Source organism: Ursus americanus, chromosome 10 (assembly GCF_024610735.1).
Source record: "Ursus americanus isolate L20-20 chromosome 10, mUrsAme1.1.p, whole genome shotgun sequence".
Taxonomy (NCBI): domain Eukaryota; kingdom Metazoa; phylum Chordata; class Mammalia; order Carnivora; family Ursidae; genus Ursus; species Ursus americanus.
In genome coordinates, this window is record NC_142136.1 from 3598393 (window position 1) to 3625541 (window position 27149).

The 27149-nt window shown below is 43.6% G+C and overlaps 1 protein-coding gene and 1 long non-coding RNA gene across 3 annotated transcripts in view; one reads left to right on the forward strand and one right to left on the reverse strand.

The window, feature by feature from the left end:
• Positions 1-7349: 7349 nt before the first annotated feature.
• The window catches only part of MYO16 (myosin XVI), a 580200-nt gene continuing 560400 nt past the window's right edge, over positions 7350-27149 (reverse strand). For both annotated transcript variants that reach the window (XM_045772942.2, XM_087864977.1), the window contains exon 35: positions 7350-8610. In XM_045772942.2, coding sequence (XP_045628898.2) covers positions 8383-8610 — 228 coding nt within the window. In that variant the 3' untranslated portion in view covers positions 7350-8382. The remainder of the gene's footprint in view (positions 8611-27149) is intronic.
• LOC148109320 (uncharacterized) lies at positions 11483-16207 on the forward strand. The gene is made up of 3 exons (XR_015725886.1): positions 11483-12019; positions 12105-12179; positions 14219-16207. It is a non-coding gene; the product is annotated as an uncharacterized LOC148109320 (long non-coding RNA).

A 27149-nucleotide genomic window follows, 5' to 3' on the forward strand; every position in this document is an offset into this window, starting at 1 on the left:
AAAATGTTTAATTTTCAATAAATGAACTTGGCTCAAGTGTACCATATATAAAATTAAAGCACCGTCATAGAGAAAATTCCAATGGGCTTCTCTGTGAATTTGGTACCAAAATATAAGTTCTGCTTCCCAGCTGAAAATGTAGGTGGAGTGCATTAACTGCCCCGTGTCTTTCTCTTGCTCATGACTAACCCAAGACAAGAGTGCAATGACACTCCCTTTCCATAGCTCCCTCCCCCCCACCTCACCTGCTGAAGAGGGGAACCAGGAGCCCTGGCTCTTGCCCAGCTCTGCAATGCCAAGCGGGTCCCAGGCAGGTCTGGCACAGCCCCGTGGCAGGGGTTGGGGACGCTGTCGCCACATGCCACTGCCCCTGCTGTCAAATGAATTACCCAGTCCACAGTCTGGACATGTGACTTGTACTCTCATAAAGACAGTGAAGTGGAGAAGCTACAAAGGGGTCATAGATCGACGTAAACTAGGACAACATAGGCTATGAGAAAGCATTCAAGAAGTAAAATTTGGAAGGGTCTGCCCTTCGGAAGGACAGTTTAATATTTTGAAGCATTTCTCACACGAATTATATTCCAGTGGTGTGCTTCTCAGGGAAAAGATCCCATTATGTTTTCTTATTTAGAGATGATACTGAAAGCACAGACCACACGTCAATTGAATTCATTGAGAGCAAATTGGTTTTCGCTTCATTTCACCTGGCATTAATGGCTTGGCAGGAGCCATGAGAAGGCTTATTCTTGATTTAAGAGATGGAAATCCAAACCAATTCAGTGTTAAGTATAATGTAAAAACCTGTAAACAAATTGAAGATAGAAACTTTGAACTGGCAATAGTTATAAATGAAAATATCAGCGTGACTTAAAGCATAAAGAAAACTATAGTTGCCCCTTGAACAACACAGGCTTGAATTGTGCAGGTCCCCTTGCATGTGGATGTTTTTTGTTTGTTTGTTTGTTCTAAGTAGGATCCACATTCAATGCGGAACCCAGCACAGGCCTTGAACTCACGACCCTGAGATCAAGACCAGAGTCAGATGCTTAACTGACTGAGCCACCCAAGCACCCCCAGATGTTTTTTCAATAAAGAGAGCACAGTACTATAAATGCATTTTCTCTAACGATTTTCTTAATAACATTTTCTTTACTTGCTTTATTGTAAGAATACAGTACATAATACATATCACATATAAAATATGTTAATTGACTCTTGTCAGTAAGGTTTCTGGTCAACAGTAGGATCTCAGCAGGTACGTTTTTGGGGGAGTCAAAAATTATACGTGGGTTTTCAACTATGTACGGGTGTGGGCACCCTTAACCCCCTCGTTGTTCAAGCATCAGCTGTACTCTTTAGATACTGAAGTTGTGCTGAAAACCAAAAGCTAGTGACATACTAAGAGTCACCTGTGAGGGTGTCACGGCACCCCAGATCAGAGCAAAAGTGCGAGCACAAGAGATAGAAGACAAGGACTGTTAGAAATGCTCCTGCAACAAAAAAGCAACTTGGAACCCGTCTTCCTGTTATTGACCCTCTCTGAAGCCAGACTGAGTGGACACTCTTGTAGAAAGTTGTGGTGGGTACTTGCACCTCCGAAGACATCTGGAGTTGAGAATGGCGGGCTTCCTAGGATGGCAGAGGGAGTGAATGATGGAGTTCCTGGTCTAGGGCAAATTATAACTCTCAGCACTCGGTTTTACCCGGAGGAAACCTTCGGTGACATCACTCTGCCTGTGAGTATAGAAGATGGTTTGACAAGCGTGAGTCATGATTTCCTTAGTTTCAGAGTGATAAAGATGGAGATGGTGCCACAGAGGGAGCCAGCACAAGTGAGTCTGCGGCATGTTGCTCAATCTTTCCGGAGCACACGAATCACCTGCGGGTCTTGTTAAAATGCAGACTCTGATTCAGCAGGTCTGGGGGTGGGGCTCCCGGTGACGTCACTGCTGCTGGTCCTTGGACAAACACCTTGAGAGGCCAAGAGCACCATCTGATGGAGTCTCCTCTGGAGGTTAGGGAGAGCTCAGGGAAGAGAGGCATTTCTCCCGATGCCCAAGGGCTCAGGAGGTGTTGCTGGCAGCAGTGGACGTGGAACTGTGTCAATGTGCGGAGGACCTGGAGAGAGAGAAGACCTGTGGGGAATCTTCCACAAGAGAAAGGCAGCTTTGTTCCACTGTCAGACCCAGAGCGGGAGCCCCCAGGCAAGGGAGAATGCTCCCATCTCTCCTCTCATCTCCTACCCGTCCCCGTTACATGGGCTTCCAGGGTGACCAAGGACAGTTTATGGTGGGACCCGGGGAAAGGTGAGTGGGGGGTGGCAGCTGGGCGGAGGGAGGTCCTGCACTCATGGTTGGTGGAAGGTAAATTGCCCTAGGCGACTTCTGAACACAGAAAGAAATAGAAGATAGATTTTAGATATTGGTCCTAGGAGTTCCCTACCTCACATAGTGTGATAGATACTGGCTATGTGTTCGCCAAATGACTTCCCCTTCCTCTGGGTCACAGAGCAGGGCCATTTCCCACCTTGCCTTCCACACAACTGACTTCTGGCCAATGGAATATGAGCAGAAGTGACATGAGCCTCTCTCAGGCAAGGCTGGGACTCCCGCATGTCCAGTCCTCTGTGCCTCCATCCACCCACTGGCTGAACGAGGAGCCCTCCACAGGCCACCAGGAGGTTGGAGACGTGAGAGGGAACAGGGACCCTTGGTCTCTGGATGACTTCTTGGGGTCAACATGTGTCAGACTGTGATGTAAGGGAGAAACCTAGAACAGGAGCCCAGGTCTATCGTGTGGAGCCATTAGCTTCTGTGGTTGTTGGTTGAAATAGTTAGCCTACCTGAGAATAAACACAGGTAGGGCTGGAGACTCACTAGGGCCAAACGCCAACTACCGGGAGTAAAACGGGGAGACGTAGCAACTTGTACCTTTAATGAGTTTTTTCCTTGAGTCACTGTGGGCAAACTTTTGGCTTGTGCATGCTCTTGGCTCTAAGTCTTCTGTCTTTGTAGGGTTTGTTTTCATTCGGGGCTGAAAGGTACGTGTTCCTGGTGATCACTAATGAGACAATGTCACCTCCAATTCCCTCCTTCTCGACCCTTGACAGCCTTCAGGAGCTGAGACCATTACTGTGTGGATTTCCTGTGGAGTCCCCTCTCTTCTGCCAGGGAATTTTTCCTGCTCTTTAAAATACAGAATGTTATCTTTTTATAACAGCTTCTACGCCCAAGGGAATGACAACAGTTCACAAAGTTTTCTGGAGAACTATTTCCCCCACAACCCACATGTGTGTATAACCGACTTACATAAAAAGGCATCCAGAAAGTTCCTTTTGTGATATGAACATTGGTTATTTTATTCAACAGTAATGTTGATGAACCATAACAGGGACTCTGTTGGGTAGAACTGATCTTCTTGTTACCGCTCAAGACCCGGTTTGATTAAATTCAGTTGAACAGATTCCCAAAAATAGGTCCAGCAAAGAACACCTTTCTTCAGAACGTGACAGAATTCACACACTTTTCAGCCAATTGTTTGAGATCATGGACCTCCAGCCCCTTTGTTTGCTGAAATCTTAAAAGATCAAAACCTGAAATTGAATTTGGTTTTATTTCATTTTTCTTTAGAGCTTTGATCTCCCCCTCGGGATTTATCAATAGTTTCATTCTCTTTCATTCTCTTTAGACTTTCGAAGCTAAGTGGTGACATCAGGAAAATGTCATGTGGGCAAGCTCATGCACCTTGCTTTGAAGCCGCGCGCGTCCCCCAGGGCTATCGGGCAAGGCAAGCCGGCACATATGCCGGCTACCGGCCCATGACTAATTCAAAGCAAAGCAAAGGCACATTCGATGCATCCCTTTTGTGAAGCAACAATGGAAATGAATGCATAGATTTATTCACTTTAATATTTTCTATGAGAAGACATCAAGGTCTTCTTCTGCCATTGTAGCGATCAGGTAAACCACATAAATCCCAATTACATTGTGCCGATGTCAAAGCATAGGAAAACTAGTTTAGGAATAAATAGGGTTTTTATTTTTTTAAATCTGAAAGTGATCTGAGAAATTAGAACAGGTAATAGAAATGTATTATAGGCAGCTAATAAGACTTAGCCTTTGAAAAACTCATCTTTAAAGTTTTACAAAGCATGCTGGATTTTAGAGAAACTTACTGGAACCACAATAATGGAGCCGCCCAGGGGTCTGCTGTACTTAGGGAAAGTGGACGGACTACAAAGATAATTCTTTCCAGTCTGTCACTCAGCATGCTACAACCCTGTGCTATACAGGTATCTTTGTAACTCACATGGGTAGAACATTGTAGTAGGATCTGCTTGAGAAAATCATTGCTTATGAATAAGATGGAAAGAAAGTAGAATGGGGGGAGAGAATATATTTTTAGTCTTTTGAAAGCAGTGCTACTGTTTTGGGAAACCATGAGCATTGCAGAGAATTTACCACTGCACCGTAAATAGAAATATAATTGCTTTCATCTGCATTACATGGCTTTTTTATGTGCAGCTAAAAACAATTTGAAAAATGTAATGAAATTACACTGAACTTTTACTCGGAACACAGTTGTTGGTTTTTTCCAGCTAATTTAATGTTTTTTGTTGAAAATTTCCTGACGAGAATAAACATAAAAATAAATCCTATTAACTTCTAGCTAAAGATATACACTTGAAAGTTGGGGAAAAAAATTAGCAGTGCGGCGTGATAGCCAGGAGTGACATGTGTCCCACTGCAGAATGCTATTATAAAATAACCTCTTACCCTTTATGGTGACAGGGGCTGAATTTGATGTCTTGCTGGAAATTGACAGCAACAGAATTTGATGGAAATTTATCCGTCCTCCTAGACTGTGGAATTCATAACATACTTTTTGTCCAACTTATGTAATGTTCATATGTGACGTTCATTTACAAATCTAAGATTTTAACTGGTTGTTGCTTTTATTGGGTAGATTTATGTAAGCATATTTCTACTAAATTAGGTGCCACAATTTAAGAATAGTAACGATATATTTTTCCACTCTAGAAAATACGCTTTAAATCATTTTAACCTACTATAAACATTTTGATAGTAGTTTTTAGAGACCACTCATAAAGCATTTTTTAAAAAAGCAGTAAGATCGGGCAGTGTTTGAACACAGGGTAATAATTCATACCAATTATATTGCTAAACATAAGGTCTCAGGCCCAATAATATATCATAATTCATACCTTATGGTCTGATACCAATTAAAATACCATCATTAAGTATATTGCAAACATACGTAATTGTTGAAATCTTGCTTATGTGGAGTAACATTTGGTGCTTTATTAAGCAGAATGGTACCTCTGTTTCTCTTGCTGACAATGCTGTAAGCATTAGAGAACCATTCCGGGAGTACCTTTAGTATACACACAGATTCGGACTTCATCTCCCATTATTAGGACTCTTAATGCTGTTTCTAGTATCGTGGCTATTCATGCGTTCGAGTCTGCTGCCTGTCCCATCATGTCAGAACAGGTACAACGGGGGCACCTGGGGGCTCAGTCGGTGAAGCATATGCCTTCGGCTCAGGTCATGATCCCAGGGTTCTGGGATCGAGCCCCGCATCGGGCTCCCTGCTCAGCAGGAAGCTTGCTTCTCCTTCTCACACTCCGTGTGCTTGTGTTCCCTCTCTCACTATCTCTATCAAATAAATAAATAAGATCTTAAAAAAAACACAAAAGCCCAGGTACAGGGACATAGGTCTACAGTAAGGTTAACACACACCTGAATGTGGTCTAGAAGGTCTTCAAAGGGTTTGGCCTCTGCCTCTGGAAGGTCAACAGACATTAGATGAGACAAAGGGATTACTAGACTCAGTCCATATAAAATGTCCCGGAAGCCCTCAGTGCCTCTAGAGGATGACAGGTCAGCCTACACCTACACGAGCCCTATGCTGCCACCAGGTCAACAGAACAGGCGGTGGAGTCATTCGGACCTGCATGCGCTGGGGATGGCCTACTTCACGTAAGCCTCCCTGTAAGTCTTACCTCACGGTTTCACACAACACCGTTTCCCCCAAAGTCCTTTAGTTTGAAGATTTTAAAGGTATATTTTGATATAATAAGCAGAACATCTCTGCATATCAAGTTAACATGGTGCGGACTCTGGAACCATAAAGATGAGGGTCTATGTTTTGACAGCCCTACTTAGCATTAATTCCAGGATGAGTACGTAGACGGTAATGACCATGGAGGTCCATGTCTGTGTTAGTGACAACGTGTGCAAAGCACACGCACAGTCATGGTGTTCAGCGCACACAGGAAACAAATTCTCAAAAGGTGCAGTGCTTGAACAGTTTGCTTTTCACGCTGGTCCAAATAAACATACTGTGTGTGTGTGTGTGTGTGTGTGTGTGTGTGTGTGTTGGGGGGGTATCAGTTCAGGCTTTGGACCCAAGGTCGTTAGGCGGCTGCCATGTGCAAGGCGTGGGCAAGGAAGCCATGCACGTCAAGGGAAGTGGGCTTCTTCCATGGCTTGGTGGCCAAGGTTAGGAAGTCAGGTAGGTGCCGGGCAGGTCGGAGGGAGGCAGCGTGTGGGGCTCTGCTGTCATTAAGCCTGAGTGGAGCAGAATGCCTCCCTGTTAGACGGCATCAGTAATGTTGCCCGTTAACCGTGTATTAACTGTGCCTTTTCATCTTCTGTACTCTGATGCTTTAACCCCCCCCCCCCCCCCCCCCCGGCCCCCAGCCTTGCTGATACTGGAGGAGCTGCCCCTCCCAGGGCTAGTCAAGTCCTACAGCTAGTAAACATCGCCAACCAAACCGGAGCCCACACCCAACCCCCTCCCTCATGGGCAGCTCCCTCTCCAGCCACTGACTCCCGCCCCACCCCCAGGCCCACGGCCAGGTACCTGACAACCAGGGACAGCCTCTGACCTGGAGCCCCTGACAATATTCAGACTAACCGATTCTACGCCTGCAAACCCTGCCTCCCCCAGGCCTTCCCAAGGGCATCACAATCTAGGCTTCGGCCCACAGGTTCCCTGGCCCCTCCGCCCCCTGGTCGACCCAGGGCTTCTCCCCTGGCACGCCAGAAAGTACCTTTTAAATGTAAATCGTTTCTGGATCTGGCAGCCTGTAATTATTTCTAAATGACAAACATATTATTCTTAAAACTGACATTTGCCTGCATGGCAGTTATACCTGAATAATCATGAAACCTTTATTTTAAAATAAACCCCTAGTGCCCGAAGCCTGCAGAGGGCTGAGAGCACAGAGGCAGGCGGGCCGTGGGGACAAGACCGCTTCACTGCCCCCGCTCCTCGGGCCAGGGAGATAGCAGCAGCCGCGAATAAAGAACACCGCCGAAGACCGTAGCTGTGTCTTTTATTGGTACGGTGGCTTTTCAAAGGCTGGCATGAACACGAAGTTCCAAGCAGCAGGACCCCATGGTCTGACGGCACCGCTGAGGACTTCTCGACTGCCGCAGAAGCACACGGATAAACGGGGCGGTTGTGTTACGGGAGGGTGAGGAGATACAGCAGGTGAGCCATGCAGCGCGGCTCCGAGGGGACGGGCACCCTCGGATGCGGCGTCACTGCCCGGAGCAGCGCGTCTCTGAGAGCTCCTTCGGACTGGGCAGCCCTCCGAGGGGATGCTGTCACAGCGCCAGCCAGGAAGGTGAAGCCCCGCGTGCTCCACCGAGTTCCCGTAGGCGAGGGTGCCACCGGGAGCCGAGGCGTCCGCAAGGAGCAGAGACACGGCCAGGGAAGGATGTGTCTCCCCGGCCAGCGGGACGCAGACCCGGGACTCAGTCCATGCGTGCACAGGCTTGGCACTGGCGAAGCTAAAGCAATGACGTAGTCTCGAGGGGGTTAGGTCCTTTAGCTTAAAAAAAGAAAAAATAGGGAGGAAAGAAAATTCTAGAAATGATTTTTTGTTTTAAATTTGTGTTTTGAAGGGAGCACCACCAATTGCATAAAGTTATAAAACAGGATCAAAAACATGTAAATAATGATCAGGACTGTAATGCCAGTAAAACACACCACCTACAAAGAAATCAGACGTCGGTCGTGGAGAGTGTATTCGGGGAGAGCGGCGGGCGAACAAGAAACACCGTCCTGCGCGCCCCTCCGCTGCCCAGCCGGCGCTGTCCCCGCGCTTCTGCGGTGGAGGCCGCAGGGCCCGAGGGCCCCGGGGCCTGAGAAGCAGAGAGCGCGCCACCCAAGGGCGAGGACGAACAAGCACACGCACCTGCACACGCACACACACGCACACGCGCACGCGCACACGCGGAGTCCGGCGGCCTCTGCCCGGAGCCCAGGCCGCCCTGTGTAGACGCGTGCAGGAAGCACCGGCCTGGACCGCGCAGCTCCTCCGGGGCACCCGCGGCGCGCGGCCCCTCACATGCTGGAGTCCCACAGCTCCGAGGGCAGCCGGCTGCAGGACGCCCCCTCTGGCTTCTTCCCCAGGGTGGGCTTCTTGCAGGGAGGAGGGGGAGGCGCCCTGGGCTCCGAGGGCTGCAGGAGGTGCTGCCAGTCTTCTCTCCCCTCACACAGCTTTCGCCTCCAGTCCAGGAGCTCCTGCAGGGCCACGCTTTCGTTCTCCGAGAGCCGCAGCTGGTGGATTACCTGCGGGAGGGAAGAGGGGGAGACTGGAGCAGCAGGTGCCGTGAGCGAAGGGGGGGGGGCGAGAGCCGCACCCGGGTGTGCGGGCGCGGCTACCAAGCCTGCAGGTGCCGCTGCAGTGGGACACCGCCCCCAATCCGGGTGGGCTGGAAAGTGGCGCACAGAGCAAAGGGTGGAGGACAGAGACACTGGCCACGGAGACAAGCCTCCAGGTGATTCCAGAAGCGGGCACATGGCTGTGTGCCCTCTGCCCTCTATTAGGACATACATTCTTAGGACCTCTCATACTTTTTCCTCATTTATCACAACTGTGAGGCTGTTTGTCATAGAGGTTTTTGGGTTTCTCAAGTTTGGCCCGATTCTAGGGTCCTCTGTGCGGTACTAGTCAACAGCCCTTAAGGGAGCATGACGGACTCCCGACCACCATGGGCCCACCCAGGGGTGGGGCTACTCCAGAGGGCCCATCCCCGGCAGGGTTAACAGAGAACCACACTCACACAGACCCGGTTTCCCAGAGGTAGGTGAGGACAGGACAGCCCACTCTGCAGTACGAGCCGAGTCATCTGCACTTGAAAACACCTGCAGCCTTACCGGCCGCCCACACGTGCTCTGGTTTGTGGCGGCAAATCAAAACAGGGGTCTCAGCCAGCAGCTGGGTGCTCTCTGACCTTGTGCCCGCAGAGACAGAACTTTAGGGGACATTTGCAGGGGAGCATCGTGACGTGCAATTGTACGGGCTTCTTCCTCTCGCTTCCTTAGGCTACCGTTTTTGTGGCCATCCTAAAGCGAGTGTGCGGGGCATCACAGCGGGAATACTGGGGAGAATTCAGAAGAGACGAGACGTCCTAACCCACTTCTGAAGTACCTATGGCTTTGTTCTGAGACCCCTTCCAGCCACCCCATGAAATGAACGAGAAGAAATGAAAGCAGAGCGCAGCGGTTGGCTCCTACGTGAAAGCAGTCACTCGAAGGCAGCAAGGCTCATCAGTGGCCCAGTTCTAGAACCAACACCCTAACCAGACACCCGAGCCAACCGTCTACCCGTGGAAGAAGACCTTAAAGCTAGAATCCACGAATGGGCAGAATGTGGAGACGTGGGGGTAAACCGCAGAAGCCGGGAAGCCTATCTGCAGTTCATAGTTGGATTTCTGGAGCCGGCTGCTAGCAAAAGGGGGTCCCCTAAACTGAATGTACAGACAACAAGAAAAAAACCGTAAGTGTGGAAAACAGGCCTGTGACTGTCCTGTCCTGAAGGCACCTCCAGGAATCCGTGCCGACGCAGCACGCCCCCCGAGAGGGGCTGTTTCTCCCGTGTCCGGGACTGCACCAGAAGGACCTGGAAACGAGGCCTCCCCCGGCTGGGAAGGCTCCTGTGGAAGCCAGGCCGACTCTATGCTCAGGGAAGTGAGCCAAGAAAGGAGGGTGTCACATATATTTTTGTAATAAACACTTTAGAGTGCTAACTAGGTCCCAGGTACTTCTCGAAGCGCCTCAGAGGCATGAGCTCAGCGGTCCCCCTGCGCGCTCCCTCAGCACTGCCAGCTCGCCTTTAGCAGCTGAGGGTCCTGGGGCCTAAGGACGTCACATGGAAAATGCTGGAACCACCAGTCAGGCTCCGGAGGCTGTCTTCTGAAGTATTTCTCTACACAGCTGTCCAGGAGCCGATATGTGCTAAGGCCCAGCGTCCCTAAGCCACGCTGTTCCCTCTCCCTACGTGGGATTCCGCGGAGTCCGGATGCCTCCTTCACTGCTCATCTTAGCTCCTCTATTTTCTCGTGTGCACTTGGCGATTACTTTTAGCTGCAATCTCGATCAGTACGGATAGCGAGCACCCATATATACGTTCCTTGGCCCACGTTCAGCACATAGTAGCAATCTGCGAAAAATACTGTCACAGGATTTATTCTTATGAGAGAGTATGTAATCGATGGAAGAATATTTTACCATCTCAGCTGATTTTTCCCCCCAACTTCCTTGAGATATCATTTTTGTTAAGTCAGATCTAATCTAATCACATTGATCTAATTAGAAACAAAACAAGAAACCCCTTCACATCTGCATAGGGTTTCGTAGGTCATGACAGGTCACTGCTCCCAGTGTAAAGATGAAAAAAAAAGAGAAACAAATTATCAAAATCATACATTTAGACCATCGGATAGCTCTGGCAAACTGAAAACTGGGGAAACTAAAATTCTGGGTGGGGAGAATCTCTCTGAACAGATAATTACCAGCTGTTTTTGTTTTTTTTTCCCCCTCTCCTGGGACATTCGCCTATTCTGGGTTCTTCCGTGGGTCTAGAGAGCCCTTTCTAGAAGAAAGAGAAACCGTACAATATGTCGCAGCTGTAGGAGATCAGAGACACAAATTGGGAATTGGAGGACCCTCAAATGAGGGCCATTTTCCCCAAGAGACATTTGTTAAGTTCTCCAGCTGCATGCATGAGCGGTGCCCCGGGCTAAAAGCTTACAAGAAGCAGAGTGAAATCTACAATGTTTGAGGTGCCTCAGAAGCAAAAAAATAAGATGGGGGAGCAGACGGGGAGGTCATAGTTTCAAGCACCTGACTAGTCTCTAGTCTTCAAGATTTGCAGATCTTGCACCTGATTAGGGCCCGGCCTGGAGAGCGGGGCCAGGACCTCTGAAATGCACAGCTGCCGCGTCTGCACTCTTCCGGAGCTCAGGAACAAAAGGACCAACAGGCCCGCTGAGCAGAGGGAGAGAGGAGGCGGGCTGGGTCTGCAGCATGGCTCAGTCCGTGATTGGACTGAGGACGTCCTCCCTTGCCACTGCGTCCTTATCGGATGGTGGCTTCTCTCTGGTGGAGAGCACTCTTTGTAGCACCTACAGCTCGTTTACCCACAGCGCTTCCTGTGCGATCAGAAATCACTGCAGAGAGACAAGGAAATTCACTAAAAATGGAAGGATAACACAGATTCACAGATGACCCGGATTTAGGGCGAGTTGATAAAGACTTTAAAATATCTGTGATGAAATGCTTAGGAGAGAGGAAATGACGGACAAGCAGAAGAGACAGCGGAACAGAAACACATAAAAGGAATTCCAGAAGGAAAAGATACACAAGGAATGTGACAAGGCGGTCCTCAAAGAGATAAGTTTCTGAAACTTGCAAAGGGCACCAATACACACACTCACGAGGTGTGGCAAACCACAGAGAAGGGAAACACACACACAGGCCACCGCCAACAGCAAGAGAGCACAAGGCGGGGCCTGGTAAAACAAAGACAAAGGAAAAAGCTTTAAAATCCAAAGGAAAAAGCCACATTCCCTTCAGAGGAACAACCATGAGAAGGAAAGCTGACTTCTTAAGCAGAAGCCAGATAGCGAATCACAGAGCAAAGTACTGGGAAAGTAATTCAACCTAAAATTCTCTCAATAAAAAGACCCCTCAAAAGGTGAGATAAAGATACTTTTTGACAATAAAAAGGAGGAAATTTGCCATCAGAAGTCTCCTTTTTTTTTTTTTTTTTTTTTTTTAAGGTGAAGGAAAATGATCCCGGATGGAAAAAATTGCAACTTAAGGGAGATTTAAGGACACCGGAATTCAACCCATGGGTAAGTAGAAGTTAGATGCTTGGGATGTGTTATAGACGATAGATTATCTGTGGGACCCGGATGCGCGCCAGTAATAACCTGCAAAAGCAGGAGGGCTTACACGGAGTCTAGAGGGTCTGGGTTCTAGCAGTATGAGGAAAATGGCCAAAGGCGCAAACATCCCGTAAGATGCAGGAAGTCAAAAATGCGTGCTTTCTTCTCTAGTGAAACTATAGAACTCACGGGGAGAGAATGTATAATTAGCAAGTTATATACAGAAAAATGGGAAATAATAACTATTCCATTAATCTAAAAGAAAACAAGAAGGATATAAAAATAATATGCAAATGGAGGCCAGGTCTAACAAGAGAGAGTAAAGCATAAAAACTAGACCAGCAGAACCCATGTCTCCACCCTGCAGCTGGCGTTGCTCTTCCAAGGCCGGTGGCAGGCGCTGTATTTCTGTTCCTGCCAGGGCATCGGAGGGCTGTACAACTCTGTCCTCACAGCAAGCACGGAGCACGTCCATTCCGCGTCTTTTCTCAATCCTAGACGCTTTTCAGCGGCCCTTCATAATGACCAAAACTATACGCGAGGTGTGACCGTCTGCCAAGGGCTTCCTAACAGGAACACGTTGTTAGAGCCACTCCACGGCTGCCGGTCTGACGGAGGCTGGTGGGGAGGGCTTTTGACAGAAAATGTCCCAAATCCCCTGAGTTACTGCTTCACTATTTGGAGAAAAAAAACAAAACAAAACAACAACTGCTCTCCACCCTTTCAAAGCTTCTCAGTGTTTACTAAACTTACCTGAATTCCCAAGTACACTATAAAAGGTGAAACCTCTATACCCAAACCATTAGAAAGCATTTTCTTAATGAGGATATTGATGTCTTGAATAATGTAGTGAGTAAAGAAGAGCACCATGTTTGAATCAACCAGGAGCTTTCTATGCTTCCTTGATAAGCACAAATTTGACTGATGTTTGCAATAGTCAAGTAATGCTCAGAATAAACCCCTTCCCGGGAGATCCCATGGAACCGTATCGTCTGTGATGGAGAGTAATAGGTATTGAGCAAAATCTAATAGGTGCATAAGGATAGTTGCCAGAATGGTATAAATGAGATGGTAACATACTAACACTGTTGATCTTCCTTTAAGAAAGAAAAGAGAAGAATTTTCACAGGTTATTCCTTAAATGAAGGTAAACATTCTGTGTAAGGCTACGTGCTAGGTCACCACTTGCAACATAATGACGTTTAAAGGGCATTTAAAAATTATGATCCGTGAGACAGTAAATAGAAGATCAGAAGATGAAAACTGTGCCCTGATGAACGATGTTAAATCTGCTTTATTTAAATTGATTGAATTTATTAGATGATGAGGCACAAAAATCACATTTGTCACAGGTAGTAAAAGAGCTTTAATATTTTACAGCAGCAGACAAGTGCAACTATGGATATTATTTAAATGATGGTCAAGTAAAATACAAGCACTGCAAAGTATTCACAATGTTACCCAACGCTATAAAAACATCTGAATCAGTGTTTCTCCGTTCTTTAAATTTCTTTTTTTTTTTAAGATTTTATTAATTTTTGGACAGAGAGAGACATAGCGAGAGAGGGAACACAAGCAGGGGGAGTGGGAGAGGAAGAAGCAGTCTCCCCGGGGAGGAGCCCGATGCAGGCTGGATCCCAGGATCCCGAGATCATGCCCTGAGCTGAAGGCAGATACTTAACAACTGAGCCACCCAGGCGTCCCTCCATTCTTTAAATTTCATGTCCTATTGGTGAGAACAAAAACCCTCACAGCTTCCTCTATCATCATTTCATGTTTCAAGATAAATTAAGTATGATCATCAAAAAGGTAATAATGATTTTTTAACAAAAATTTTGGTTTTGGAAACAGACCTGTAACTACAGACAACACACTCCTGGTCACCAGAGGGGAGGTGGGTGGGGGATGAAAGAAATACGGGATGGGGACTAAGGAGTGCACTTATCATGACGAAAAAGAAATTTTAAGTTTAGTTTTGGTATTGAAAGGGAAACATTTCTTTTCAGAAAGAGAGGAACTGATGCTGGGGATCAGGGATACAGCTGGCAATGAGCAGCTAGAGTCTGCTGGCTTCACCGCCCCCCTCGTTTATCCCGACTTCTTTGTTGGCTACAGGGTGCCATATTGGGGTCTTCTAACTCGAAGCTTGTTTACCATTGCTTCAAAGACTTATATCCATCCCATGTCACTTCAGACAGCTAGTCACTTATTTTCTTTTCAGGCGTGTTTTATATTATAGTGTCTGGACACAAAACCATTATCAGAAGCAAAAAGCAAGTGTTATGACTGGGAATGTAAAAATTGTCCTATACTATGAGCCCTTGGGTGTCCACACTGTCCCATCCCTGTGCTCCAGGACTATGACAAATAGCCTTCTCTAAAGGAACTCTAAGTATGCAAGACACACAACTGTCGTAACTTGTTGCACATGGCGTAGAGATGGAGAAGAAGTCTTTTAAAGCCTTTCCCCCCCATTTACCTGGGAAACGGGGCTCATAGAGGAGTGTCTGGAGAACTTCACAGAGGAGGTATCATTTGAGCTGCCTGTTGAAAAATGAGGTTGCCATGGGTTGGAAAGGGGGAAGGAAGAGGTGAGAAGAGGCGTTTCCACAGGACTTGAATGTAGACAAGTGCCAAGAGTGACACTGGACTTCATCCTTTCACAAAGCATCACCGGTCCATGAGCGCTCTGGGGCTCGCTGGAGCAGAGGCAGCATGGTTGAAAACACAGCCCCTAGAACTCGAGCCCTGGACTGGAGTCCTCCATTTGCCACTTAGGGACTGTCTGGTGACCAAGCCCATTCGCTTCCTCATCTGTAAAGTGGGCTCACAGTAACAGTCCACCTCAACAAAACGGCTGACGATTTACAGGGGTAACGTGTGCGGGCTGCTGAGTGCCTTAAAAAAGTAGCCAGTGCTCTATAAATGTGGGGTCTTATGAGTCTGTCACTGTTAGCTCTTGGACTTGAGAAAATCCCTAAACATGGCTCAATAATGGTTATCCTGATGAGTCAACCAGATAAAAGCACTTCTCACAGTTTAGGGCGCTACAGAAATATAACATAGTCTCTTGCTTATCGACAGCAAGCTCTCAACATACGGAGCAACACACACACAGATACTTTAAAACTAAGGAAAGTTACACAGGAAGAAAGGAAAGGTCCAGAGTTTCTTTGAACTTCAGGAGCAAGATAAACAGATTTTAGTGAATAATTGAAACAACTGTTCAATGTAATGTTTCTGAAATTGGGATTTGTGTGTGTAATCTCTGGGGTCTTCCAGTTCTTTGGATCATCTAATATTTTTTTGCATTTTTCTTTTCATGATAGTTTTTCAAAAGTATTAAAATCATGCTTTGGATCATTTGAATACCTGCTTTTTAAGCTAGTGCTCAGCAAGACTCTATTCCCAAACTTCGTGTTTTATTTACAAGCAGGATGACCCACGGAATATTGCCGATACCGTTGCAGACGAATGAGAAAAGGGTAGATGGGTTTAATAGGCGAATAGCGCATTCTCCTCCGAGAAGGGGCTACGTGATACCACAGCCTGGGTGAGATTAACAGTTCCCAGCAGTTCAAGCCAAGAGAAGTGGTAGAGGCTTGGGTTCACCAAGGGCACAAGATGGTAGAAATGGACCCAAGTTCATGGAATCAGAGTCAGGACCACCTTTACTTTGTCGTCAGTAATTTTATCCCAGCTAAACAAAATCATACCTAGCACGAATGTTGGAAACTTTAACTTTTTTCTTTTTAGGTTTTTGTCATACTGAATTTGTAAATTTGTTTTGGTTTTACGAATGTAATGGGAGGTGAAAGGATACAGAGACCTTATGTAAAACTGTGTGTCTACACTTAATTACCACTACAATAAATTAACTTAAGAAATGCTCAGGGTTAAGGGGAATTTTGTTTCCATTTAAAAATGGTCACACAGAGGCGCCTGGGTGGCTCAGTTGGTTAAGCTTCTGCCTTCAGCTCAGGTCATGATCTCAGGGTCCTGGGATCGAGTCCCGTGTCAGGCTCCTGGGATTGAGTCCCGTGTCAGGCTCCCTGCTCAGTGGGGAGTCTGCCTCTCCCTCTCCTGCTCCCCCAGCTCTCAAATAAATAAACAATATCATAAAATAAAATAAATAAAATAAAATAAAATAAAATAAAATAAAATAAAATAAAAGTTGATCCATGTGGATAAAAATCCCTGAAGGTGGAATGTGTTGCTTGCTCAGACCAGGGCTGTCCTTTTGAGTCCAAAGTCAGTAAATTAATCTCTACTCAGCAGTGGGCACCCAGTGCACTTGGAGAGCTTAACCAGAGGTGGTGCTTGAATGCCCGGGGGCATGCTGGAGAGAGGGGAGAAAGTTGATCACACTCGTCAACCTAGAAAGAATTGGCTGAAAATTTAAGCGAACAGCCCTTGACTTGGGCAGTCTGAATTGTGACTTGGGAGTCGGATTCAGGTCGGAAGCTGACTCCTGTGTTCTGAGGAAGACAGGGCAGAGTCATAAAGACAAAGGCCACGAGGGCTGTTCTTAGTGAGGTCCTCCATATAAAACAGGTTGAGACTAGCTTAACTGGGGTTGGTTGGGTTCAGATACAAACTAGGGATATAGAAAGTTTCAAAAGTTGGTTCCTTTCGAAGCAAAGAAGACAAAGGACTCAGGTGTCCTGGTGAGAAAGGACTCAAGTCCAGGCAGAGGGCTTGCAGCGGGCAGAAAGTTCCTGGCTCCTCCCAGGAGAACGTGCATGAACTCCTCCTCCGTTATGGCCTCCCAATGCTATTTTAAAAGAGACTCTTTCACTGGGTTTGCTTGCTCTGTGTAGAAATCTCCTCTTACACAGTACATTAGATTTTCTCTTTTCAAAAAAATAAACTTAGGGGCATTGGGCACCTCACTGCCATCAAGGACAGGGAAGGAAAGGGAGAGAGTGCCTTCAAGGAATGCCAGACCGACCCTGAGCAATTCTTACACTTGAGATGTAGTTCTCGTGTCACAGATTCAGATAAGGCCCTTTCAAACACCATAAAACCCTGGGAACTTATTAAAAATGCTCTGTTGCCCTGAAATCACATCAGATGTGGGTGGTCCCAGACCCATTAGTTACCCTGAATTCAGACAGGCCTAGATGGCTTTGAATGGCTAGGGTGTGGGGCCACTGAAAGACAGTGGGACAGTCACCCCAGACTTCGAGGTGGCCAATGAGTACAAGGCCTCAGACGATCAAACAAGCTTATCCTATGCAGTGGTCTGAATGCTTGTGTTCCCCCAAAATTCGTCTGTGGGAATCCTCAGCCCCAGTGTGGTGCCATCTGCAGTTGGGGCCTTTGGTAGGTGATTCGGTCCTGAGGGTGGAGCCCCCGAGAATGGGATTAGTGCTTTTATAAAAGAGATCTCACGGAGCTCCCTCAGCCCTTCTGCCTGGGAGGACACAGACAGAAGTCTGCAACCCAGAAGAGACCTGTCCCCTGACCGTGCCAGCACCCCAGTCTTGGACTCCTCGCCTCCAGAACCCCGAGAAAGACATTTCTGCTGTCGATAAGCCACCCAGTGTGTGGCATTGTGTTACAGCAGCCTGGACGGACTAAGACGCCCCGTGCCCAGAATTATTATCTTTGGACGGCACGGGGGAAACAGTGATCCTACAGGTACAAACCCCAGGCTTCTTGAAAAGGGTGCAGACCATCTGTCAGCTAAAGAGCCTTAGAAAGCAATATCCATGGAGGATCTAATAATATACCTGGAAATTATTCTGTGTTTTTTATTTTTAAATTTGACATTCGAAAGAAGTATGAAAGCTTCAAAGCTTAGGAGCCACTTGGCGATTTGGTATGGGAAAGCAGAAAGTCACAGTTTATGGGGAGCTGGGACCATCGGACCCCTGAAGGGATCTGACAGATGGAGGCACTGCTCGGCCCCTCGAGGCCAGGCGGCATCATTGGAGTCACCCCCACGTGCGCGGCATGGATGCGGGCAGGCGGCATCTGCAATCTACAACCTTCTGTCAGTTCAGGCCACCTCAAACCTATAGCCTCACGTTCTCCTTTCTGCTCTCAAGGGAAGATCATGGAAGGGGAAGCCACGCCATCCACACTCAATAAACAGGTGCCTCGGAACGCCCCGTTCAAGCTCCCAGTAGGTGTGAGCAGACCCTTGAACAAGCATGATCCAGACACTTTCCCGTGGGATGGAATTCTCATCCTCAAACAGCATCCCCTCCTTTCAGTGGGGTCTTAACAAGAAGATTACTGCATCGATACAGTAATCCCAAGAAAATAGAGCCACTTAGAACACTGGCTATTATTACCTCAACAACTCACTATGGGGGTTTTCCAAAAAAAAAAAAAAAAGAGGTTTTATTCTGTGTTTGAGAAAATCTTGCTGTTTTGATAGTTAGAAGTTGAAGACATGAATCTAAAGTCCATTTCCCCACCTGGACTTGCAAAGTATTTTGTGCCTTCTAATGTCCGGAGGCATCAGGCAGAAGTGAAGACAGAAGTCGACAAAGGGATTTAAACACTGCGTTCACATTAATTTGCTTACTTTCCGGGTCCAAAATCCACTGAATCCCTCACAACCCAGAGGAAAACACAACGTGATGTAAAGGCTTCATGAGGTTTATTACTTATATATCTTTTTATTAATTTTCCATAGTTTTCTATGGTGTCATTAGAGTTCTACGAGATGAACTAATTAAAAAATGAGATATAAATTTCTTTACTTCCCGTGGATACGCATTTCTGTGAATAATATTAATACATGTAAATTAATAATTTGCTGCTGATTTTTACCTTAAGTCTTTCCCTTCCAGGATAAAAATAGACTTTGTTAAATAATTCATATGTAAAATCATGTTGCTGTTCATTTGTCACAGAGTTGATTTTTCTATTGACTATTCACCCAAAGGTGAAAAGAGGCTTTTACTGACATTTATGGAAATCAAAAGAAGGAAGCTTCTTGGCTGACTGAATAGTGAACATTACTGTTTCAAATGCAAATCCCATTTCTACTTGATGCTAACAAGATGTTGGAGGGGAAAAAAAAAACACTTTAAAAAGTGAAATTCGAAAATCACAGTTTGTAAAGTCAAAGTCTACCTCAATAGAGCCTAAATAAGTGGAATAAAGTAACATGTGATTCAAAAAAAAATCTTTGATTAAAGGGTTGTGTATTTTCATACTTCTAAAAAAATTTAAGAAAATGATCTGAATGTGAAAACAGAATTTCTGCTTTAGGCAAAGAGAGTTGTTCCTTTCTAATTCAGAAATAGCTATTTATATAGTGATTCAATTACCTTCATCTTGCTGTTTTGTTTCTTTTGTTGCCATTTTGTTTCCTTTATTGCCAAAGGGTTAAATAAAGGGAAAAATAGCTCTTCAAAGGCACTTTACAAATTCTATCATAAACAAGCGTAGCTCTATCTGGACACCGGGCAGTGAAGAGGGGGAAAGAGGGTTTTAGCTTTTTACCTTATCTGTACAGTTCGATTTCTTAAAAAAGATAGTAACCCTTCTTAACTTTCATAAGTAATGTTATATTGGAACACATTTAATATCATTTAAATGGACATTTATTTGCATTTTGTGGCTGATTTTAGGTTAATAGCTTTGAATAAAAATGGACTCTAATGAGTGAATGTGTATTTCTTCCTATTAATGGAAGTTATAAAATAGAAATTTATGATTGTACTATCCATCATGCAATGTAATTAATTCGTGACACTTCGGGATATGGATTTTATAAGAGTTCTGGTCTTTTACCTCAATTCATTTAAGAAAACATGGCAGTATCAGTATAGTGACTAGACTGCAAGAAAAATTGATTACATATATTTAGTGTATGTTTATAGTAACAACATATTATAGTGATGGGGTTCAAATCCATGGAATATATAGAAAAACATAAATCTCTTATATTGGAAATACAGAAAGTAATAGCACTACGATTTCTTTTAAAACATTTTTCTTGGGATCTTATAGGAGACTCACTGCAAACACCAGGAGGTATTATTGAGGACAATTAACCTACCAGATTTTCTCTCTCCAAAGAGAAGATCGATTCATATAATGCATGTGTTCAAAAATCTTCCATGCGCCCACTTTGCCTGGTCTAAGCAATCAAGTCTACACACTTCAGTAGGTTACAGAAAGTCCTGCATTTTCTGGCCACACTGATTATTCCGGCTTCATTACCTTCCCTCCTCACAGACTCTCACTGTCAGTCCTAGCTGATGCAGCCACACCCAGAATTCTACTTCTCTCTGCAGCAGTCCCACTCCTGTGCTCAGACACGGACGCCTCTGAGGTTTCTGAGGGCCTCTTTCTAACATCATCTTCGTAATATTGTTTTATGTTCTGCAAGCATTTTCACATGTTACTATTCTAGTAGTTTCTCATAACCATGGGAAATAAGCAGGCTCTGTATTATTAGCCTCGTTTCATAGATGCTGAAATTCATCGTTAAAGCCCAAACTCACTTGGCTAGTAAGTAAGTGGTGTAGTCAGAACACAAATTCAAGTACACTCGGTTCAGCTGACCTTCCGGGGTACTGATCAATGACTTTGGCCTCCAAGAAGTCTTCCTTGTGTGCTGATCAGTGAACACGTGGTCTTTCGGTGAATGTGATACATTGTATGGGACCATGAACCACACAGTATGACCTGCTTCCTCAAAGGGCTCCCATGCAAATTGAGCAACAAGATATAAAAGCAGAAAGAGTTAGATGAATGAAGACGCTTAAACGTCTCACAACCACAAACACACCATGAGGGAATGCAGCATTAATTGAGTAACACGGTATATGCATAATTATTGTTGTTGGACTACAGAGGAGACATGACTCATTTCAAGGTGATATATTGGCCAAGAAATTCATACTGGGTGTGGTATTTGATTTGGAGTAAAAGGATGCGTAGGATACAAAAAGAGGCAAGGACATGTGGGTTGAGTTCTATAAGGCACGCTATTCATGGCAGCAAGTACTCCACAGCCTTTGAAGGTTGGAGAAGCCACGGAGAAGGATCCTTTCCCCCACTTGTTCAACTAGCCAGGATCCGCATTGCTGTGTAGGGTGCAGTCTGTCTGTTAATTTATTATTATCTCATCATATATTTTCCAGAAACAACCACAATCTGTATGTTATGGCATTAGATATAATGAAATAAGATGAGAAAAAAAATACCTTAAGAAACTAGATGTTAATAAAATAACCTAATCCAAGGAGATTTTTAAAAATCAGCTATAATTAGGAGAGGGACATAGTTTCGCAATTCCTTTGGCCGTGGAATTTACTGCACTGGGGAAAGCATTTTCTCTGGCCTCAACCTTGGTTTTTCCCTCCAAAATTTAGTTACCAGTCAAAGGCACCACTTGAGAATGGGAGGTAAGCGAGTCACTCTTTTACAATCATTAAACGCATCTAAAAGGTCCTAAAAGTATGAAAACATTTCTTAGGGTGCCCAACTTGTTATAGGGGATTAACTTTGTCCTTGAGGAAAATTAAGTCTGTTGGTTTTGAGCAATTTCTGAGAGACCATTTGTCAAGAGTTATAAGCTTTGGTTTTATATATATTTGTATATATACACCACTGATGACCACTTTGTATTAAAATGTCTAATAAGCAATACTCTAATGATTCTATCATTAGAAGATATGATTTTTGATATCTTAGATAATCTTTACTACAAAATGGAAGCTAAACTTAGATAACTAAGTACTGTAAGTAATAACGCTTAGCAGCAACACGTACAACATTAAACTACATAAATGACGAGGAGGTATTAGTTAGAGGTTATAACAGGTGAACCACAAATACCACCGGCTCGGCACAAAAGTAGTACATTGTTCGTCTGAAGGCCAAAACAGGTGTTTCTGATCCGTGGATGGTCTCCTGTGTTGTCCTGAGTGTACTTTGCACCTTCTGGGCTCTTGTATCCAGCTTTCAGATGGGAAGGGACATGGAACACTAGGCAAAAGGGGGTTTGTATGGGCCAAGCTTGGAAGGGGATCAGCTCACTATGGTTCCCGTCCCGCTGAGTAGGTATCAGCTACAGGACTGCTCTGCACCATGAGGGAAGCTGGGAAACATAGTTAGCTGTGTGTCTAAGAAGAGATGGATTTGATGGGCATAGCGCAGTCACTGTGACTCTGGGGTCCATTACAGTGTCTTTAAGACATAGTCATGGCAAATCACGCCGGTACAAATGCTAGACAACATAGGGAAAGGGAAAACAGATACCAGGAAGGACTGGGAAGGCAACACATGAGAGCAAATCTTTTTAATCAAGACTTCTTTCCAAAAATAGATAATAAAAATCACCTGGACGTGTATAAAATTAATTTGAATCCACTTGGGCTTCAAAATCTAGGCTTTTTATATCATTGACTTCATGACACTTCTTCCCAATATCACAGTTCAGCTGTTCTAGAACCATTTCTGACAGAGTCAGGAATACGAAATGACAGTTTCAAATAATAATGTAATCAGAGAAATCAGAAAAGAATCCTGACTTCGAGGTCTACTAAGGTCATAAAATAAATTCTTCTTCTTTTATTTTGTGTAAAATAAATCTTTTCACCACAAATAACTCATTACAATCTCAGCACAATGGAAAACTCTCCGTTCCTCCAGCCAGAATTGTGCATTCAAAAACATCAGGCCACACTGGTGTCCAGACCACCACAGCTACCCAGTCAGGGACACGCAGCCTAGCTTCCCAGCTGCCTCTCTTCCTGTTCTCTTTATCTTGAGCAAGCATAGAGCTCTATTTGTCTATATTTTCCACTTACAGAAAAGGCAAACAATTACCCTTCACTTATATTCAGAGCGGACCAGAGTTTCCAAACCTGGCAAATGGTTTTAAAGAAAGACAGAATAATACAGTCATAATTAGTATTTTACATTTAGCCTCTTGCTATCATTTATAATGTAGAAGTCTCACTTTTCTAGAATTGACACTTATACCGAATGTTAATTTCAATTTCTCTTCATTTAAACATCCAGTAATACATGGAGTTAATGCCCCATTGGCCACACTGGCCACCTTGCAACGCAGGTGTGCTGCTGTCTCAGGGCCTTTGCTGTTCCCCCAACTGGAATGCTCTCCCCTGACATCAGCAGGGCTCATTCCCTGACTTCCTTCCTCTGTCTTTGCTCAATGAAGCTTCTGTTGACACTCTTTCTTAAACTTGTTACTCAATCCAACCTCCCTCCACACCCACTCTTGTCACTCCCAGGTCTGCTTATCCTGATTACTTTTCTTACTATGTTTTATTTCCTTTTAGTATATTACGCATTTACTTAAATATTGTTTATTGTTTGCTTTCCAATGCTAGAATTTAAGTCCCACGAGGGCAAGGATGTTCATTTTGTAGACCAAGGTGCCTAGATCTGTGCCTGGCACAAGTGGTCTGCACAGAGTATTTGTTGAATGAATGAATGAATGAATGAACCTCTGAAAATTCAATTCTGTGCAATTCACTTTCTTAGAAATCAAAACATTATGCTATTAATGCTTTAAGTTGTTTTATACATTGTACATAAATATATGCATATAATTGTACAGAGTTGTATACATTAAAAGCATACTGTTTTATATATAAAACATATAAAAGCACATTGTTTTTTATAGGCAATGTAAGGGATGTTCCAGAGTCTTTTTTGTTGTATGTGACTTTCACATAACATGCCAACTTTAGACCCTAATCGCCAAATAAAATGTGACTTTAATATCCTCCAACCGGTAATGCAACTGCCTGGGATTCTATTAACCAAGTTTATTGGTACATTTTTAACATGAGGCTAAATTTAAATATTTGAATAAATTTAGGAAATATTCTACCAATTTGTTTTTCTTAATTCATCTGAGCTGCTACCAGATGACAATTACACTGAGTTGGCAATTTATTGAGTGCTTTGTGTGTGGAAGGCAGAACTGATTAAGATGCATTCAGTGTATTCTCTATATGCTCAAAAGTCTACAGGGTCTGCACACACATAATTATAATACAGAAAAATAGGTTCTGAAAGGAGATATGCATTATAGAATTACAGGAACCAATTTACAAAGGCAACTAACTACTTTGCTTAGAAGGGATGCTCAAGGAAGACCATCAAGAGGAAAGTAATATTAAAGAAGAGTCTAGATTAGAGACAAATGCAGAAAACAGTCCATTTCAGGCAATGCTCAGTTGGAAGTATACACTATTCTCAAAAATAAAGTACAGGTAGCTTGAACTCATAAATGTGAAAAAACAACCAACCAACAACCAACCAACAACCCCAAAACCCTAAACTTCAAAGTGTATATATGTATATATATATATATAGAGAGAGAGAGAGAGAGAGAGAGATATCTTCATGACAGCAGGGTAGAAAGATCTTTTTTTTTTTCCTTTTTGATAAGAAAGGTTTTTTTTAAATAGTACAAAAAAATACAACCTGTAAAGATGAGGGTTAATCAATCTGATTAATTATAAATTATAAAATTTATATATTTTATATATATAAAATTTATAAATTATAAATTTCTGTGTGATAAATACATCAACTGGGCCACAATGAAATAAGTCTACTGCAGCCTATTTCCCTCAGTAACTATAACTGTACTTTGGACAAAATACACATCTATCTGAGGACCAGAAAAGTAAACAAAAACAAGTGAACTGTGGGGGTAAATGAAAACTTGGAGAATAAAGGCAGAAGAAAGACACACTCAGATTAAGGAAAACTGGGAGCATTCTTCGATCAGCTGTGAATGACCTGCTAAAGGACATGGTAGTAGAAGGAAACTCGGAGCTTCGGGATTGAAGGAGAGCTGCAGAATGGTAAGTACTGGGATAATAAAAAGGAGATTTTCTCCACTGAAGTTATCTAAAACATGCATGACATTTGAAGGCAAAAGTTACAGCATTGCCTGGGAGAAGATACCCAATGTATGTAAGTGTGATGTATGGGACACCTATAAAATAGAGGTAACATATAGGACAACTATAAAGAATGTAGATGTAATATATCTGCAACTGTGTAGATGTATGTGGTGACTATCAAGTAAAGGTCAGTAAAAGGTTAAAAGGAACAATATGGTTGACTGCAAATAGACTGCAAGTTAGGTGTGTATATATTACAACTGCTAAATCAGCTATGAAAAAAATACATATGAAGACATATAGTTGAAATACCAACAGATAAATTAAAATAGAGTACTAAAAATATTCAAATAATCCAAAAGAAAGCATCATTGGGAAACTGGTGGTGGTGAGAAACAGAATAAGAGAAAATGGACAGACATAAAGCCAATCACATCAATAATTACATTAAATGTAAATGGTCTGAACACACCAATTAAATACAAAGACCATCAGATTGGATAAAAATAAACACGACTCATCCATATTTTGTCACAAGTTAAATACAGAGACATAATTAGGTTGAAAGTAAAGAAATGGATTTTCTTTGGGATGGGGAGGGGATGAAAACACTCTAAAATTAGATTGTGGTAATAGTTACACAACCCTAAGGACTTACTAAAGAATCCTGAATCGCATATTTTATAAGGTGTGAATTGTATGGTATGTGAATTAAATCTTAATAAAGCTGTTTAAAAATAATTAAATGGTTGGAAAAAACATACCTTGCTGACAATGACCAAAAGAATGATGAGGTGGCTATGTTAATTTCAGACAAAGTAGACTTCAGAAAAAGGAATATCATCAGAAATAAAAAAGAAAAAAATGCACAATGATAAACAGATCTATCCATCAAGAAGACGTAATAATCTTAAAGGTCCACACATCTAACAACAGAACTTACAAATGTATGAGGTAAAAACTGTTAAACTGAAAGGAAAAGTAGACAAAATCTCAATTACAGTTGGAGGCTTGGATACTCTTCTCTCAGAATTCAATAAAAGAAGCGGGCAGAAAGTCAGCCAAGATACAGAAGCACTCAGTAACACTGTCAGCCAACTTGACCCAATAGACATTTCCAGATCACTATCCAACAATAGCAGAATACTCCTTCTTTTCAAGTGCATGTGGAAATTCCACCAAGATAGACCATACCCTGGGCCATAAAGTAATTCCTGATAAATTGAAGAGAACTGAAATTATACAAAGCATACTCTCAGATCATAATGCAATTAAACCAGAAATAAAAGGCAGAAAGATATCTGGAATGTCCCTAAATATTTGGAAGGTAAACAACATTAGTCAAAGAGGAAGTCCTACAGGACAGTAGAAAACAGTTTGAATTGAATGAAAATAAAAGCAAAACATATCAGAATGTTCCAGAATGCACGTAACACAGCTAGAGGTGGAAATTTATTGCATTAAATACTAGCAAGGAAAAAAAGAAGGTATCAAACCAATGATCTATGCTTGCTATTTAAGAAACTTAGAAATAGAACAAATTTAACCCAAAGCAAGCAAAAGGAAGGAAATACTAAAAAGTACAGAAATCAATGAAACAGAAAAATAATAGGGTATATCAATACAATCCAAAGCTATTTTTAAAAGATCAATAAAGTTGACAAACTTCTAGTTAGACTAAGAAAACACTATAAGCCAAGTGTTTGCCATGCATGCAACTGACAAGGAATATTACCCAGGATATGTAAAGAATTCCTGCAAAATTATCAAGAAACTCATGCAAACCAGTTTGGAAATTGGAAAAGGATGTCTTTGGACTAGCAGGTCTGAGAACATACGAAAACACCCCATAGCAACCAGGGAAAGGCAAAACAAAACCATAATAAGACCTGTTTTACACTTAATCACATTGGTAAACACACAAACAAACAAAAGATTCATTAAACCAGGAGATTACCCAACAGAAGTGTGAAATGTTCCCTTTTAGAGGTGTACGTGTTGGAACAACGATTTGGGGGAATAACTGGCAATAACTCCTATGCTGAAAATGTGCGTCCCCAGCAATGCAGCACTT